We start from the raw sequence: 18114 nt of genomic DNA on the forward strand, positions 1-18114 counted from the left end.
TTTCTAGGAGAGAGAGAGAGAGACAGCATGAGCAGGGGAGGGTCAGAGAGAGAGGGAGTCACAGACTGAAACAGGCTCCAGGCTCTGAGCTGGCAGTCAGCACAGAGCCCGACGCGGGGCTCGAACCCACGAACCGTGAGTTCATGACCTAAGCGAAAGTCGGACGCTCAACCGACTAAGCCACCCAGGCGCCCCTGCCATCTAGGAAATCTTGAGATGTCTCTGAACTGACAATGCTATTTTACATACCTACAATTAAATTCACTGGATTTATATACAGTTGTAAACATTTTTTGAAAGATGGGTATAGATAGATAAATCTGCATATTATGTAAATAGTAAATAGGGTTAAGATGATTTCGTGAATGGAATTAAAGAGTGGAGGCTTAATGCCAAAGGATAGATAGAATAATCTTGCACCATGTTTTTATTGCTGATGGGTAGTAGCCTGACAGAACGTGTCCTACTTCAAACTGTCTACATAGTTTGCCCATAACTTCTCAGGATGAAAAACTAAAATGTTTGCGTACAAAATCCAAACCTTGTGGTTGTGATTGTTACTTGTCTTATATTTTAGTACAAAATTAAGTGATCGTTAAGACTCCCCTCCTTTCCTTCTTATTGCAGCTTCTGCCATACTGGTTGGGCTCTGTGTCCCCTCAAATCCATGTCACTGAAGCAGGCTGTGGTCTCCCTGTCTTCTAGGACCCCCTGCATTCCATCCTTAAAGGGAATCCAAAGGCTTTTAAGGACTCTTCCAACCAGATTCTGTGAAATACTGCATTATTGCTGCCAGATTAATTTTAGAATGGCACTTTTTTTATAATTTTTTTTCCATTGAAAAAGTGATGGGTCTTTGAAACTGTAGAATAAAATACAAACTCTTTATCCTAGCATTTAAAGACTTTCATAGCCCAATCACAAACTTATTTTTCAGTTTTATTTATGGTTATAGATCCTCCTCAGCTTCTGATGGGGTTATGTTCTGATAAGCCAGTTGTAAACTGAAAATCTCAATAAGTCAAAAATGCATTTAATATACCTGACCTACTAACCATCATAGCTTAGCCTGGTCTACCTTAAACGTGCTTGGAACATTTTTGCTAGCCAGCAGTTGGACAAAATCATCTGATACAAAGCCTATCTTATAGTAAGTGTTAAACACCATGTAATTGCTCAGCTACTGTACCGAAAGTGAAAACAATGGCTGTCTGGATACCGGGTTGTTGTAAGTGTATCTGTGCAGTAGCTGACGGGGTGCAGCAGCCCACTCCAGTATCCCACATGCAAGAGATCATCATACCCGCATATTGCTAACCCAGGAAAAGATTGAAACTCAGAATTCAAAGTATGTGTTTTCTGTTCCTACCATCATTAAGTCAAAAAATGGTAAGCAAACCATTGTAAGTTGGCTACCATCTATATTCATTTTATATTTTGGTACAGAATGTCCTACTTGCAATACTACTTTATTTCCTTAAACCTAATTTCTGTTTGGATGAATGCCAAAATTCAGGTATCTGGCATTGGCAACATACCCTTCAAGGTTCAGTGAATGCAGTGTTGAAACTTCTACTCTTTTATCTTTACCAAAAAGCCGATTGCAAAAACAAAGAAAATCACCTAAAGTAATAACACTTTTGGAAGATTCCCTAAAGGCTGGGCAGTCTATTCTTCCATAAAGCCCTAAATTTACCCTTAAGTAGTAGCCAGTTTTTAACTATTATGAATAATGTTGTGCTGTACATTTAAATTTGATCACTTTATTACTATAGGATTCTTGGAAGTGAGATTAGTGGGTGAGAGCATATTAACATTTGTGAGCTGATTAATGTACTGCTTAAATGACTTTGTAAAAAAGCTATACTTTGTATGCCAGCTTTAATGCATGTACTTTGTTGCATGTTACTAAATGCATATACTGAATCCTCGGTTAAAGAAATTAGAATGATTTCAGTTATTTAAAAGAAAAAAGCTCTTAAAAAGCACTTTTGTTCAACCCACTTAAAACTCTTTGCTCAAAATCTAGGCTTTAAGTAAACATACTTTCTGCCTCCTTCACTGTTGCCACCATGGCCCAAGCCATCATTGTCTTTCACATAGAGTATTGAAACGGCCTTCTACCTGGCCTCAGAGTCCATCCTTGCCCTTCTAGTCCCTGCCCCAGAGACCCTTCTAAAACATCAGTGTACAATGTTCTTTGCTCAAACCATGTAGTAGATTCCAGATTATCTCACTAAGAATGAAAGACCAGTTCCTTCTGATGACTTACAGACCTTTCTAGTCCTTTTGGACCTCTCTGTCCTCATCTCCTAGTTACCCCTGCTTGCTCACCTTCCAGCCTCACTGGCCTTCTGGCTATCCCTCGGAGAAGCGGGGCATACTCCTGCCTCAGGCTTGGGCTGTGCTGGCCCTCTGCCTGGAAGGCTTTCTCCAGGATACTCACACATGTCCTTATGTGCTGGACTCTTTGCTCAAACAGAAGCTTTTGGCTTCCTCTTGCTGCCTGCCTTGGTTTTCTCCCCCACATCCATTCTCTGCCCTGCTTGGTGCCGGGGGCCATTGATCACTACAGGCTGCGTTACTGGGGTCTTCTCACCCTCAGGCTTCTGATTGGATTCAGTAAAAGGGAGACCCTGTCAGAAGCTTGGTGGAGGGGACCAGAGAAGTCGGGCGTTTTCCTCCCTCCCTCCAGCCGGGCTGTGGTGTAATAGCACTACACTGTCTCTGCACCTGGCTGAAGGGCCCCCATCTGGGACTCCGGCTCCTGCTGCGCAGAGGGACACTGACCCATCCTTTTGCCTCTCCGTTCCAGGGTGGCAGCTGTCCTGCATGGCGGTCTGTTAGTTTGCTCCTTTGTGTCTAATGTTTTTTAAAGGAGTTTACAGGTGCCCTTTCATTTTGCCAGCTCTCTCCTGCCAGGACCCTGATACCTCATCCTGTCTGAAGTCTCACCTCCCCCGAACACTTGATATTCCCCTTCTTTGCTTTGTTCTTTCTCTCTGTCACTTATCAAACTTGCTGTATATGTATTGTAGTTGATTGTCTGCCTCTCCTGTTAGAGTATAAACTCGATGAAGGCAGGAATTTTGGTCTTCTATTTGCTGATAATCTTCAGCACCTTAGTGCGTGGCTCATATGGGCACTTGACATCTACACAATTAATCCTTGAACAACATGGATTTGATCTGCATGAGTCCACTTATATGTAGCTTTAATATATATATATATATGTATGTATAGCATAGTACTATAAATAAAGTTTTTATTCCTCATGATTTTCTTAATGTTTTCTTTTCTCTGCCTTACATTATTTTAAGAATACAGTATATAATATAGCATATGAAATATGTGTTAACTAAAAGTTTATGTTACTGGTAAGGCTTCTGGTCAACAGTAGGCTGTTCGTAGTTAAGTTTCGGGGGAGTCAAAGATAATAAATGGATTTTCAACTGTGAGGGGGTCAGTGCCCCAACTCCCATGTTGTTCAAGGGTCAGCTGTACATTTTTTGAGTGGATGAATTGAATCACCCACTTACCTAGCTTATACATTTATAACTTATTTCTTTTGAACTCAGAAACAAATGCCAACTTTGTTTTGTCAAGGTAGTATGTAGATTAAGTCAGCGCTCAACAGCCACATGGTGGCTTCTTGGTCCACGGTGGATGCCTCTTGGCTCTCTGAAGTTCCCCCTTGATCACAATCCTGATATGATCTTCTTTCAGGACTGGTGTTGTCTATACTATCAGAAAATAATAAGTTTAGAGATTTTAGATATGTTTGCTTTATTGGGCATTATATTTAACACTAAAACTGTTAACTTTTTCCTCAAGATCCAACTCAAGTCATATCTCTTATCAGACTCCACTTGATCACTCCATCCCAGAATGGTTATTCCTTACTCTGTATATTTAACATTTTTCAAAATCTATGCATAATTTTTGATATCTATGTCTTACAATATCCCTGATATCTTTTTATTCTTATTTTTAACTCCTGTAACTAATTTTACACATGCTGTTTTGAATTACGTATTTTATACTCTCCATTGCAGCTAATACAGATTATATAGATATAAACAGCATGGTTAGTAGTACTTGTTTAGTGTGTGTGTTCATGCTAGTCATCTTAATTTGAAGAACAAAAAAATGCATTTATATTCTTCAAAGATGTGGCCTCTCAATTTTTTAAATTTTTTTAAAAATGTTTTATCTATTTCCAAGAGAGAGAGAGAGAGCGTGAGCAGAGGAGGGTCAGAGAGAGAGGGAGACAAGAATCTGAAGCAAGCTCCGGGCTCTGAGCTAGCTGTCAGCACAGAGTCTGATGCAGGGGTTGAACCCATGAACCGTGTGATCATGACCTGAGCCAGAGTCGGATGCTTAACCGACTGAGCCACCCACGCGCTCCTCTCAATTTTTTTTTCAAGTTATAGTTTTATGTAAACGTTTTTAGAACATCAGTTGATTTTTACATGCAGATATCTTTTTCTCCTTTTTTGAGGAGAGCATACTGATTTTCTTGAGGCGTTTGTAGAATTCCAATTAGGTGTGAAAGTTTTTAAAATGCCTCCTTGCATGTAGGTTAGATCATGTACCTTAATGTACATAGTCAGATGCATTGCTCTTTTTTCTTCATCATAAAAAAAAAAAATTAAGTCTTCATGAGAAGGATGGCATTTGAACTTGGCCTTGAACAAAAAAAAGGTTTAAGTGAGAAACTTCTAAATATGAATAATTAGTATTTTCAATTTTCAGGGAAGAACAAAGGTTTGGAGGCCATAAAGTAGAAGGATATTTCTAGGAAAACAAATACTTTGAGAAAATAGTATAGCTGAAACGGATTCAATTTATAGAGTGTCTTAAGTGTTGGCTAAGGAGTGTGGACCTTTATCTATATCAGAAGAATGATGGAGGTCATCTGTGTTAGGTTTCGTTTGCTAGCATAATAAGAAAACAGTATTTCCCCCAATAGTTTTAAAACTTAACCAATTAAAAATTGTACAGTGTTATGAAAATGACAGATTGTGAGCTTTTTATACATGTCTCTAAAGTTAAGCTTTTCACTTGAGATCTTCTACCAACTTTCCTGAGTTCAAAAACATTTTTAGTACAAAAAATGATATTCCTCAAAATTAAGTGTCCAGTTCTTACATCAGGCCAAATGTGATTACATAATGACCTTTTGACATATATTCGTTTTGACTTAGTCTCTAAATATTAACTGGCTAACACAGAGTTACAGTGATTCACAGTTGGTAACTTTACTAGAAGGTTAGCAGTTTTCTTTTTATATAACAATATGCAAACATTATCATATGTGAAGCATGCCACTATGAACCAAGCGGCCTCTGATGTGCTGCTCTGGCACTAAAGTATCAGTTCCTATGTGGAGCTGCACGTTAATGTAAATTTCAAAATCTTGCTTGAACACCAGACTGTCAGAGAAATGGTGTTTGGAACGAAAGAATCGAGCACATTCTCAATAATGGATTCTTAAAAGTCAATATATGTTTCTTGGAGTATCCTTTAAAAGGTTACAGAATCAGTTTTGTTTAAAATCTTGAAATTCATAAAAATTTATTTTGGACATGTTATATGTGAATCAACAAGTATATAAAGTATTAAGTAAAGCACAGAATTGTGGATGATTAAGTACATCATGGTATTTAATAAAAAAGAAATATATCCATGAATGACTGTGCTTTCATCTTCTGACCATTTGTGCCATCCAAGTGGAAAATTACTAGATTACCCAGTGCATTTATGGAAGGCAGAGGCTGTGCCTGATTTTTTTGTACATCCCCTCACGGTACTCAATCCACAGCTTTGTGTGAGACATCTGTTGAGGTACTATTTAAGTCATACAGCATCTGGCATATGGTATTCTTTTTTGCTGTTTAGCAACTTGGTAAAGAATAAATCTTCACAATGTGTATCAAAGATTCAAAATGAAAAATAAAGCATGTGAAATCAAATTTATTTTAGGACATAGTAGTTTTCAATTGTTTGGGTGTTATTAAGAACAGCTTAACATAGGGCGCCTGGGTGGCTCCGTCAGTTGAGCGTCTGACTTCGGCTCAGGTCATGATCACACGGTTCGTGGGTTCAAGCCCTGCGTCGGGCTCTGTGCTGACAGCTAGCTCAGAGCCTGGAGCCTGCTTCAGATTCTGCATCTCCCTCTCCCTCTGACCCTCCCCTGCTTGCTCGCTCGCTCGCGCGCTCTCTCTCTCTCTCTCTCTCAGAAATAAATAAAACATTAAAAAACTTAAAAAATATATAGTTTAACACTAGGAAACTGTATTCCATAGAATGAAAAATAGGATAAAATGTCATTTGGTATTTTTATCCAGATATTAATGAAAGCTTGTTCATACGTTCATTTACTCTGACCTTTCCATTTAAAAAAAAAAAAGTATTTATTTTGATGAGAGGGGCAGAGAGAGGAGGGAAAAAGAGGATCCCAAGCAGGATCCACAGTATCAGTGCAGGGCTTAATCTTAAGAACCATGAGATCATGACCTGAACTGAAATCAAGAGTCTGACACACTCAACTGACTGAGTCACCCAGGCACTCCTGACCTTTTCCTTTGGTTGCTCACTTTTGCCTTATGAGGTTTGAGAAATAATTTTTCTAGGAAAAGGACTTTTCTTTGCTAAAAAATAAATCACATTCCTATAGAAAGCTTGGAAAATTAAAGAATGAAGAACAATAGTCACAATGATATCACCTAGAAATAATGACTAAAATAATTTGGTTTATGTTCTTGGTAGAATTTATTTTCCTTTTCACTTATCTGAAAATATTTGATTTTTGACGAGACCCAATTTCTGTCCTGAAAGTGGTAAATTGCCAGCTGTTGGATTTGATTGCTTTTGGACCTTGGTGACTGTTTTTATAACCCTGTTTTAAGTTAATCAAGATTATTTAAAATACAAAGGGTGGTGTAGATTTGTGTTTTTCCTTTTAAGTTATTTTTAGAGAACAAGCTTTCTTAATATTTATTTGCTAGAAGGGACATACTTAAAGGATCTTAATATATAATTAACACAACGTCCAAAACTATTTAGATTAAGTACATTTCTCCAGCATTAATCTGGACAAGAGATGACATTTTCTTCTGTTTTAAGTGATGCATGTGCATTTGGCATCTTGTCAGCCTTTTGTGTTTTTTTTTACTGTTTTTTGTAATGGGTAAATGGATTAAAATTTTCCTTAGGGAACCTGAGATGATCCTAATATTACCATCTTTTTGTTCCCAATTTATATTCAAAAGATACTGGGACCCCAGAGGAACACATTTGTGACAGTGAAAGGACCTATTCATGCCAAACATTTATTCAGTAAGCACTAGAGGAAGTTGAGTTAATGCTGCCTTAGATATGTCAGCCATCATGTCAACTACAGTATTATTTTTATCTCTTTCTAGCACTTGGCTTTTGAATAAAAATTACTTATCTAGCCTAGAATATCATGAAAAGAAATGTTAACTGCTTTTCTTAAACATTATTTATTCCTATAAACCTTTTTGTTTGTTTTAGTCCTTTCTGCAGAATATAGGCCGCCTTAGGACAAAGGTTCATCTTTTCTTGTACTGTACCAATTTATGTGCCCTTCATAGAGTAGGTGCTTAATAATGGTGCTCAAGGAATATAATATATGCTTTGTTTAGGCAGCTAGAAGGAAACATATAGTTAGTCAGTATAAAAATGTGTGTGGTCTAGCTGGCTCAGTCGGCAGACCCTGGAACTCTTAATCTCCGGATCATGAGTTTGAGCCCCACGTTAGGTGTAGAAATTACTTTAAAAAAATAATATAAAATTTTTGTGGTCTTAAAATCCCACTAATTTTATTTATTTATTTTTATTTATAGACATGCTTCCATCATTTCTTCAGAAAGTTGAAGTTGTCTCTGAAGCTTCTAGAGAAACTTGTGTAGCTTTGAGTGATTGCCTTAATCTCTTCACGAAACAAGAAGGGGTAGGTAATCGGAATTGAATTTTTCACTAATTGTCTGGGTGTCACATACTCGATCATCCAGTAAGTCGTTGCTTTCAAATTTCTCCAAATTTCAACATCTCCAAAGGTAGGAGAAAATGGTCTTAACAAAGAGAGTGAAAGCTTTGTTTTTCACTAAAATTTAAACTCATTTATTTTTGATTAAGCAGGATTCTGAACTTATGTTCATATCTAATTATACAGCTATATTTATCAACTTTGTTTTAAAGTTCTACTCAGAGTTCTTATGGCATTTCAGCAAGAGGGTTGTGAAAATATTGTGGAAACCAGAGGTTTTATAAGAAAAATACACAGTACTTTTATTTAGAAAATAGAGTGCTGTCATACTCACCTGTGTGAACCGTGCTCAGTGGATGAAATATCTTGTGTTTTCTTCCCCCTGCTTTCTCCCATTCAAAAAATTACATTTATTTTTCCAAATATTGGTAAGAGAGATATGCTTATCCATTAGTAATTCTTTTTCTGAAGACTGAAAAATTGTAAAGATAGGTTTTGGTTGCCTGGACTAGGATTTTTTTCCCCTTCTCATTTGCATGATGTTAATGCAAGCCAAGGAGCTATACGTCTTCTTTTCCATTCTATTAATTTCTACATATATGTTCAGTCTTCAGCTTTTTATATTAAGACACCATATTTCTTATTCTTGTTAAAATTTATTTGTACCTTTTAATTAGAAACTAGGTTTTGATAAAACAAGGTAGATGAAAATGGTTCTGTATATTTCTCTCATATATATGAGATATGTGTATGTAAAGATGTAACATTTTATTTTCTTGTGACTAGAACAGAAGCCTTGTGGGGGTACCTGGGTAGCTCGTCGATTAAGCGTCCGACTTTGGCTTAGGTCATGATCTCATGGTTTGTGAGTTGGAGCCCCACATCAGGCTCTATGCTGATGGCTCAGGGCCTGGAGCCTGCTTTGAATTCTGTTTCTTCCTCTCTCTCTCTCTCTGCCCCTCCCCAGCTCATGCTCGCGCGCTCTCTCTCTCTCCTTCAAAAATAAACATTAAAAAAATAAAAAGAAGACTTGGAATTCATGTAAAAAAATTTTTAAATACCAATTATGTACACCACAAATTCCCTATTTTATCTGGAGAAAAAATACATAAATGATCTGAAATTCATTTAAAACAAACTTCCAGAAAGCCAACAGAATTTTATTAACTATCACAGGAAAACATAATTGTTTTTTAAGTTTATTTTATTTTGAGAGTGAGCACATGTGCGTGAGAGCGTGAGTAGAGGAGGGGCAGAGAGAGAAAGAGGGAGAGAGAGAATCTCAAGCAGGGATTCATGGGTTCACAGGATCAAACCCATGAACCATGAGATCATGATCTGGGCTGAAATCAAGATTCAGATGCCTAACTGACAGCCATCCAGCAGCCCCTGTTCATTAAACATTTTAAATGATTAGATTCTTCTAATACTATTTGAAAATATCCCCTCTCAGTATTTCTATTTTTTGGTGATGTCATATTCTAGCTTATTTAAATGAGGCATGATGTAGTGATCTAAGTAAATCTAAATATCATTGTAGAACATTTTAAAAATGAACAAATGATGGTGTCTAGGGATTCAGGCAATACTTAATACATCGTAAAACCAAATCTCATTAACATCTCTTCTGTGGCACCTGCTGGATCAATATCAATAACATCTTTGTTTTAGAGATGTGTAGTTTTAAGGTAAATGCTAGATTAGAAGTAATTTAATTTCAGGAAGAGCCAACCTAGGCTAATTTTTAAACTGTGTGCTTAAACATACAGCCTAGTGATTACTTCTCTGTGAAAATCTAGATGTGCAAGAGTTGATTAGCCTAAAGTTTAATTAGACTTTTAAATTTGTCATGAGGATAAAATAACATAATATAAGCAAAATGCTTAGCATAGTTCCTGACACATAGCCCTGAGTACAAATCAGCATTTGTTATTGTAGGATGCTATCTCATTAACTCTAGTGACCCCTTTTCTCTGATGGCATTTTGGAGCTTTTGTGTCTTTAGCTTTGGATTTAACTCATTTTGGGAGGAGGTGGTATTGTCTAAAGAAAATTTGAGTATTTGTGGGATGATTGTGTTCTTTCGATCCTTTTTCTTCAAGTGACAAAGGGCTACGTAAATTCTCTGAACCTTGATATTTTCATCTTTCAATACGGGAGACCATATCGTAAAGTCATTATTAGCAGCACTGGTCTGAAAGTCTTATGGGCCTTTTAAAAATCTGCCTTTTTCCTAACCAACTGTGGGCTAGTTTCTGTAAAATGAAAATATATGAACACCTCAGTATCAGGTATGGGTATCAAACATATATAGATGAAGAATACACGTACAGAGCATATTAACACTGTGGCACGCAGTGCTCATTTAGGAAATGGCATTTATTGCTTCAAACTTTTAAAAGTATCTAAGTTTTTTTTTTTAATTAATACTATAAGATACCAACTCTGAGGTTCTCAGAATTTATGGATTCCCTTGTGAGAAATATGATTATAGATCATGAAAAGGCCCCCCAATAATTAAAAGATAAATGACATCATCAAAGTTAGCTTTTCAAATGGCTGCGAACTAACATACGTATCTAACAGTATAATGGAGGTCAGAGCAGAATAATTAGGAATCATAATGCTTTATTTATCTGGAATCATAAGTTACATTTCTGTATCTGGAAATTTTATTAAAAGAGCAATCATAAGCTTTGAACTCACAGAGACCTGGGTCTAATCGTGTTCCACTATTTAATCTCTCTGCCTCAGTTTTCATATACAGTTTCCTTTTTAAAGTGGTGACTAGTCAAAAAAGTATGTTTTGAAAAGTAAATGTGATCATATTGGCAAAACCCCTTGTACAGTACCTGGCATATAATGGGGATCCAATCGATAGAAGTGATCCCAGCCTCCGCGGCAGCAAAACTTTTTATTTTGTTTTTAATGTTTTATTTATTTTTGAGAGAGAGAGATAGGGACAGCATGAGCAGGAGAGAGTCAGAAAGAGGAGGAGACACAGAATCTGAAACAGGCTCCAGGCTGAGCTAGCTGTCAGCACAGAGTCCGACACGGGCCTCAAACCCATGAACCGTGAGATCATGACCTGAGCCGAAGTCAGACGCCCAACTGACCGAGCCACCCGGGCTCCCCAAAACTTTTTATTCCTATCTTTTTGATGACAGTTATTCTAAATATTGCCCATTTACATATGATGCTAATATTTTAGCACTTGATTTATCTTTTCTGGGTTGTCCTTTTGCCTTTTTTGTATGTTCATAATTACTCCATATCTTAATGCAGAGATGCCTTCAGGGGATAATGTTTATAGGACCCTGTAATTTGGCAGAATGACCCAGTCGTGCTAATCTTTTGAATTTAGTTTTGCTCTTTATGGGTTTTAAATTTTTTTCTCTTGAGTTTTAGATCGACTGTGTGCCTGTCTGTAACAGAATACTGATCCTTTCTGCCTTATTCTAACATATTGTTTATTAAAAAGAAAACCAGATGACCAAACTCGGTAAAATTATGTTCCTGGTAAGAACAAGCTGGCTCTGTATGAGAAACTGAGGGTTTATAATGAGAACAGGCCTTAATGCCTGGATTTGAGTCTTTCTATTTCTGTGGTATGTGAGTGTTCTTTGCTTATTTGGGGGTGCTCTGATATGACCCAGATATTCAAGGTTTCCATACAATCTCTACATAAATGGGGTGCATTATATAGGCATATTTTACTTATAAATAACATAATTTATTATTTGGAAAAAAACTGCAATATATAAAGTAAGCTGTAAAGTTTGTGTTTGATTTCCTAAAGGGAAACTCATTCGGTGTTTTTGGGGTGATCTACTTGGGGAGACATTGGAGAATGTGAATGCTGTGACTGTCTTTAAACTTGAGAGTTCTATTTAAAAGGGCACCTGGCTGGCTCAGTCTGTAGAGTAGGCGACTGTTAATCTCAGGGCCATGAGTTCAAGCTACATGTTAGAAGTGGATCCTACTTTAAAAAAAAAAAAAATCAAAGGATAGAAACTGGCTTCATGAGTTATTATTGTTTCTTTAGTTTTCCTCATCAGAGAGTGGTGTCAGAAGTAGCTAAAACGTCACACAGTGCTATCATTGGTCCCCTTCTTGTTCTATGTATTATAGAGCTCCCTTTAATATCAGTCAAACCAGTTTTTCCAAGGTAGGAACTTGTCTATTTAAAACTAGCGTAAGCTCAATTATAAAATACTCTATGTCTCCATGTTAAGTCTTCTGACTTGATGCTAAAGAGCTAGAACCCAGATGTACAGTTGGGATAGTGATGCTGAGTTTGTGGTATAATGGAGAGATTTGGACCTTAAATTGGAACCGACCAGAAGTTATTGCTACTTTGGACAGCTGATATCTTTGGCGAGAAACCATGCCCTCATGTGGGCTTAGAGCTTTATAAAGTCGAGGTCTCATATTCATTAGTTTCCTGGACTGCTCAAAGTCCTTCAGTCATTTCTTAATGTTTGTACTTTTCAGGCTTTCACCTCTCTGTCATCTCTTCACTTTCCTCCTCTCCCTCTGCTCTGAGCAAAATTGTTAAACATGAGGCAGTGGTTGCCTGTGCTGTCAGTTCCCTGCTACTCCCTCCCCCAGTCTCTATCTTGTTTCTTTCCTTGGCATCTGTCTCCTTCCCACCTGCTTCAAAAACAACTTCTCTCTCTTTCTGAATTCTCTACTCCCTTATAGCTTCTGTCTCCCTACATGCCTTTCCAATTCTATTTTAGAAAATGTGATACTTTCTGTTTCTACTTCTTTATTCTTCAACTAGCCCACTGAAGCCGTTCTTGCCAATAATCTCCTTACTGCTAAGTCAGAGGATACCCTTAAATTACCTTGCTTGTCCTGTGATGGATCCGGCATTTGACTACTACTGGTTTTTGGAATTCCTCTCAGTGATTGCTGTGGTGCCTACCTCTTCTGTCTTCTCTTTCCTTTAGAGCAGCTTCTCCTCAGTTTTCTTCTGAAGCATCTTTTCGTCTGCCTGTGCCTTGAGTGTTAGTGTCCCCTGGTTTCTGTGGGTGGCCTTCTCACTAGGCATTCTTCACAGATGATCTTAGCCATTCCTTCAAACAGAAATCCATGATGACTCCGATATCTCCACTTCAGATCTCTCCTGAGCTGACCTATGAACCAGTATGTCCAGCTGACTTTCAAACATATACATATGATTCTGTCACAGGCATTTCATACCAGTTCGTCTAAAGCAGAATTATCCATTCACCTCAGACACAGAATTACACCTATTCAGGAACCCAAGCCACAATCATGGGAGCTGTCCTGTGTTCCTCCTCCTCCCTCCTCCTCCCTGCCCTTCAAGTCTCTTGTTTTTCCTTCCTATATCTCTCAGTTGCCTCTCTCTCTGTACGAGCTTTCCCCCCACCCAACAGATTCCCCATTACCACTCTGTTGGAATGGAGTTTTAAGGATTGCGCTGTCAGATGACTGTGACCATTTCCTCATCCCAGGTTCCACCCTTCAAAACTGGCTTAAAGTATCCCTCCTATTCTAGGAGTCCTTGCTTTTGGAGCACTTACCACATTGTATCATTATATGTTTACTTGTCTGATTCTATATTTACTAAAGAGCCCCTTAAGTAAGCAGCTGTATCTTAGGTATTTTTGTAGCATTGTGTCTAGCATAGTACTTGGCATGTAGTAGACAGTAAATAAATATCTGAATGCATAATGATATGTTCAAAGGAAAGCATACAAAGAGCAGACCAGTTGGGATCCATTCTCTATCTTGACCTTGAGCAAATTAAGATATGTTTGGGAATTCCATTTCCAAATCTGAAAATGAGAATATGAGTAAGTTACTTTATGCGAAGTTCCTCAGTACAGTGCTTGACACAGTTTAGGTGCTCTGTAAATTGCCCTCTAAAACATTTTATTGTTGTTTTTGCTGCCTAGTACCACTTTTGTAAACTGAATTCATTCCCTGATTTTTAGAGCCCAGGGAGGAAGATTTTATAGCAGCTACTTTTAGTGCCTAATGTGACATTTCACATTACCATTTAATTTAGAATGGGGGGAAATAAAAGCAAACTGACTTTTCAAAGACACTATGAAACCTCATTGACGTGAATTCCAAATTTTCTAGCATGCTGTTGTATCATCTTTTACCCATTTTATATCTGTAGTGCAGTTACAGCCACCACTGTTGGGACAGCAAACTTAAAGTCCCCTATGATCTTGTCAAAGAAATACTCAGTTTGGTTCAGTATTACTCTGCTCCCTAAACTTTGAGGACAGATTTATATTGTTTAAAAGTGCTGGAACAAAAAAGTTATGTGTGGCCCACCCCCACCCGAGTGTCACAGAACTTTCGTTAGCCTGAACAACCCGCTAATGTGTTATTTATGTCGTTTTAGTGTCCTTGAGAGTCTTCGTCTACCCTTCAAGCCTGGCCAGAATAGGAAACCATCTAGGTTTCACATTAGTAGAATTAATACCATTGTTTTCCTCATTGCTCAAATGGTAGCCTAGAAAGTGCATTGAAAAAAAATAAAGGACAAGAAGTCTAGTTCAGTGTTTGTTTTGGAACTGGAAACCTTCACTTTAAAGTGTAAGCCAGGGTAAGGGTCAGTTACCTTTGAGGTGCAAGAGTCCAAAGAGGAATCCTCTGTTTTTCCCCAGGGGCGGGCTAGCCATTTAGAAGTTGTCAGGGCAGGCGTCGCCAGAAGAGGGCTCGAGCACACAGCCCGCTCTAGGACCTCGCAGGAGCCTCCGCGGGATGCACGCAGAGCACAAGTAGCAGTTTCCTTACTTCCTTCCCGAGAATTGCGAGAATTGCGGGGCTCGCAGTCCGCTCGCTGGCTTGCAAGGGCTGTGTGCAGCCTCTCGCCGTCCCGGGCACGTCCCTACCTGCGCCTGAGCCGAGCGGGCCACGCGGGAGGGGGGCCGAGGGAGGAGGGACTGGACGACGACAGCGACAGCGCGCGGCTAGCTGCCTGCCGCAGGCCGTTCCCAGCGCAGCTCGCACTCTCCCCGGCGAGCCCTGGAGGGGAGGGCGGCTCTGGCTCTGCAGCCGAGGGGCGCTGCAAGGACTTCTGGCCCCCCGGGACGGTAGTCCTGGGCCGCGCGGGTGGGCGGGCCGCGCCCCTTCTAGACCTCCCTAGAGCCCGGGCGGGCCGAGCAAAGGTGACTTAGTGAGACCTTGCGGTGCCGCCCTGGGCTGGGCTGGAGGGGAGGCGGAGGGACAGGCCGAGCGCATTTGTGCCGGAGCTGGCGAGGAGCGCCGGGCGGAGTGCGCCGCCGGGGATATCCTAGATCCGGCCCAGGTGGGTGAGTGTCTGTGCCCGCTGGGGGCTTTGCTAGGTCAGCCTCGGGGCGACAGAGGACACCGAGGGAGAAAGGGGGGGAGGGCGGCCAGACGAGATCTAGGGATGTGAGTAGATCCAAGAATAGTTGGACGCCTGTGTGTGGAGCGGAGTGCGGCGGCGGGCGAGTGGGGAGGGGTGCTCGAAGCCGGGAGACCCTGCTGTCCCTGCCTGGCCAGGGTCTTCCTGCCGGCTCCGTGTTTGCGTCGGGTTCCCACAGGAAGAGCCGCTGGGGGAAAAGCCTGTGGACAGATCAGATCTCCCCCCCCCCCAGCTAAATATTGGTAGTAGGTCAAGTGGGGCCCGAGTGGGAGGAGTAAGGCAGTGAAAGACATTATTGTCCTAAATAACCTTCCAAGTTAGTGATTTTTTTGCATGTCTCTGCCCTGGCTGACATTGAGATGAACTTACCATCTGCTGTTCCGAGGCCGCTAAAATTCCAAGGAAACACTTGAGTGGGTTAAAGAGAAAAGGGGGGCATTCTACTGGGGCTGGGGAGTGGGAAGGGAGGTAGCTTTTAACTTTGTTTTGATTAAGGATTTTTGATTACTCATAGGCTTTCTTTGTAGCCTAAACCAGTGGAGAATCACGTTCCCTGGCATTCAGAGCATGTGGCTAGCTGTTTTGTGTTTTCTGTTGTGCTGGTTTTTTCTGGATTTGGAGGGAGGCTAGTAAGAAAGGGAAGATGCCAGGGAAGAGTTTAGTCCAGCTTTTGAGAGTTATTAAAGCTATTAAAAGTTTCTTAATTTTAATTAGACTGAAGGCATTTTGTTTTAAAGACAGAGGATAACTTAGGAATCTTTTTCTAAAGAGAAAAATGCTTGAAATGTGTGTTGGTGGAGGAATGTGTAGGCTAGAATATGGGGATCTAAATGTAATTTTTTTTTTCCCTGTTTGAGGACACACCGAAGTTGATCTCTGGTCCAAATAATGTTTGATTTCAGGGGTGAAGCTGATGACTTTGGTAAATGAGCTCAGTTTTGACTGAGCAGGTATTTGATCTGAACACGATGACCAGAGAGCTGTTTTAGCTTTTGTCCCGGTGTTACTTTTACAATCTTAAAGGAATTTGTATCACTGTGAATATGGTTGCCAAACTCTAGTCTTTCCTCTTTAGAACCTCTTTAATGGTGTATTTTAGGGAATTTCATTGAGGCTGAAAGTGACCCACATAATCTCTCTACCCTCAGTTGTACACCTTGCAGAATGGGGGAAATGAAAAAAACTCATAGATTTTCCATATTAAAAGCAGATGCACATACTACAGATTAGTATATAAATACAGTGAAGCACATTTAAAATACTGTGTGGAAAATTATTGATAAAATAATTATGTAATACCATGTTCTAAGCTTTATGTAGTTATAACATTTACCATTTATATTCTAAAAATCTTTTATAAATTTATTAGTATCTTAGCATTCAGATATGTAATTGTGTTTATCAGCTCTGTGAGGTTTATTCTTTTAAAAAGTAGAAATTTAGATTTTTTATTTGGTTCACATTATTCAACATTATTCCTAAATGTTTAGCTTCTGTGTATAATCAGGAAATGTATTTCAAATTAATTTTAGAAGCAGCTAGGACAGAAGTTAAATAAATAGGAAGTTTATGTAAAATGAAGCAGGTTTTCATTTTGATAATTTGTGAAGTGTTTGAATAGAAATACATAAGGTTTTAATTAAGCAGTACGGGGAGGGGGGATAGAGAGAGAAAGAGAGAGAGAGAGTGTGTGTGTGTGTGTTATTAGCCTTGTCATGTGTCATTCTTGGTATGACCCAGGATCTTTTCCTGGTAAGTTTTTGTATCACAGTGATACCAAGTCTAACCTGCATGAAATTGTATTTGTCTTGTATTCCTATTAGAGAGTGCAGTACCAGATTTATATTCTGTCTAATGAATTTTGAATGAGTTACAGGCAGATATAATTTTCCTCTCATTTTAACTTAAGGATAGTAAGGATATAACCCCCATACGTTTTTATAATGGTCTGCCACTGATTTGATAACTATTACTTTATGTACATTTATTTCCTTAATTCAGTAAGTATTTTGAGTGTTTACCTTGTCAGATAACTTGCTAAACCAGTCACAGCTAGATGAATAGAAGCAGGGTCTTCTTGAAGGATTTTATTAAATATGCCTGAAGAGTTTGAATATTATCTTGGGAATTAGAATATCTGAAAGATTTTAAAGAGAGGAGAGATTAAATCAGATTTGCTCCTTCTGAGAGGGATTAGAAGAAGGCCTGAAAACAGGGTGACCAGGTGCAGGAATTCAAGAGAGAGATAATTAGAATCTGAACTAAGTTGGTGACTGCCAAAACAGAAAGCAAGATACAAAACCAAGAGAGACTTCAGAAATAACCTAATAGGAGCTGATAATAGTTGAATGTGAGGAATGAAGTAGAAGATGGAGACCTAGACGACTCTCAAGTTTATGGCAAATAAATTACTGGATTGAAGGTAACTTGAAGGAGGGAATAAAGGGAGTAGGAGGAAGATGAGTCCACTTGTGCATGATGACATCCAAGTGAGGGCATCCTTACTCCTTCAATAAAACTTTGCAAATCATGACTATTGGAAGTCACCTGAATAAACATGGAGCTTGAGGCTGAGGGAGTAAATAATGTCACTCAGTAGACATTACAGCTTGAAAAAGTTTGAAATCAAAGGATTGAATACTGACACTAAAAGACAAAAGGGAGAAAAGGAACCAGTGGAAACCACTGCCCAGAAGCAATCAGGGGCAGGAAAAGTCTAGAA

General features: G+C 39.1%; 1 protein-coding gene across 7 annotated transcripts in view; it reads left to right on the top strand.

The window, feature by feature from the left end:
- The window catches only part of OSBPL1A (oxysterol binding protein like 1A), a 239018-nt gene that overhangs the window by 96829 nt on the left and 124075 nt on the right, over positions 1 to 18114 (top strand). For 6 of the 7 annotated variants that reach the window (XM_039217817.1, XM_039217808.1, XM_039217802.1 and 3 more), the window contains one exon: positions 7872 to 7978. In XM_039217817.1, coding sequence (XP_039073748.1) covers positions 7872 to 7978 — 107 coding nt within the window. Of the gene's footprint in view, positions 1 to 7871; positions 7979 to 15161; positions 15312 to 18114 lie in introns of those variants that run through there. The other variant, XM_039217854.1, reaches the window with a different exon arrangement.

This window comes from Hyaena hyaena, unplaced genomic scaffold (genome assembly GCF_003009895.1).
Source record: "Hyaena hyaena isolate Hyena2069 unplaced genomic scaffold, ASM300989v1 scaffold_14, whole genome shotgun sequence".
Classification (NCBI taxonomy): Eukaryota; Metazoa; Chordata; class Mammalia; order Carnivora; family Hyaenidae; genus Hyaena; species Hyaena hyaena.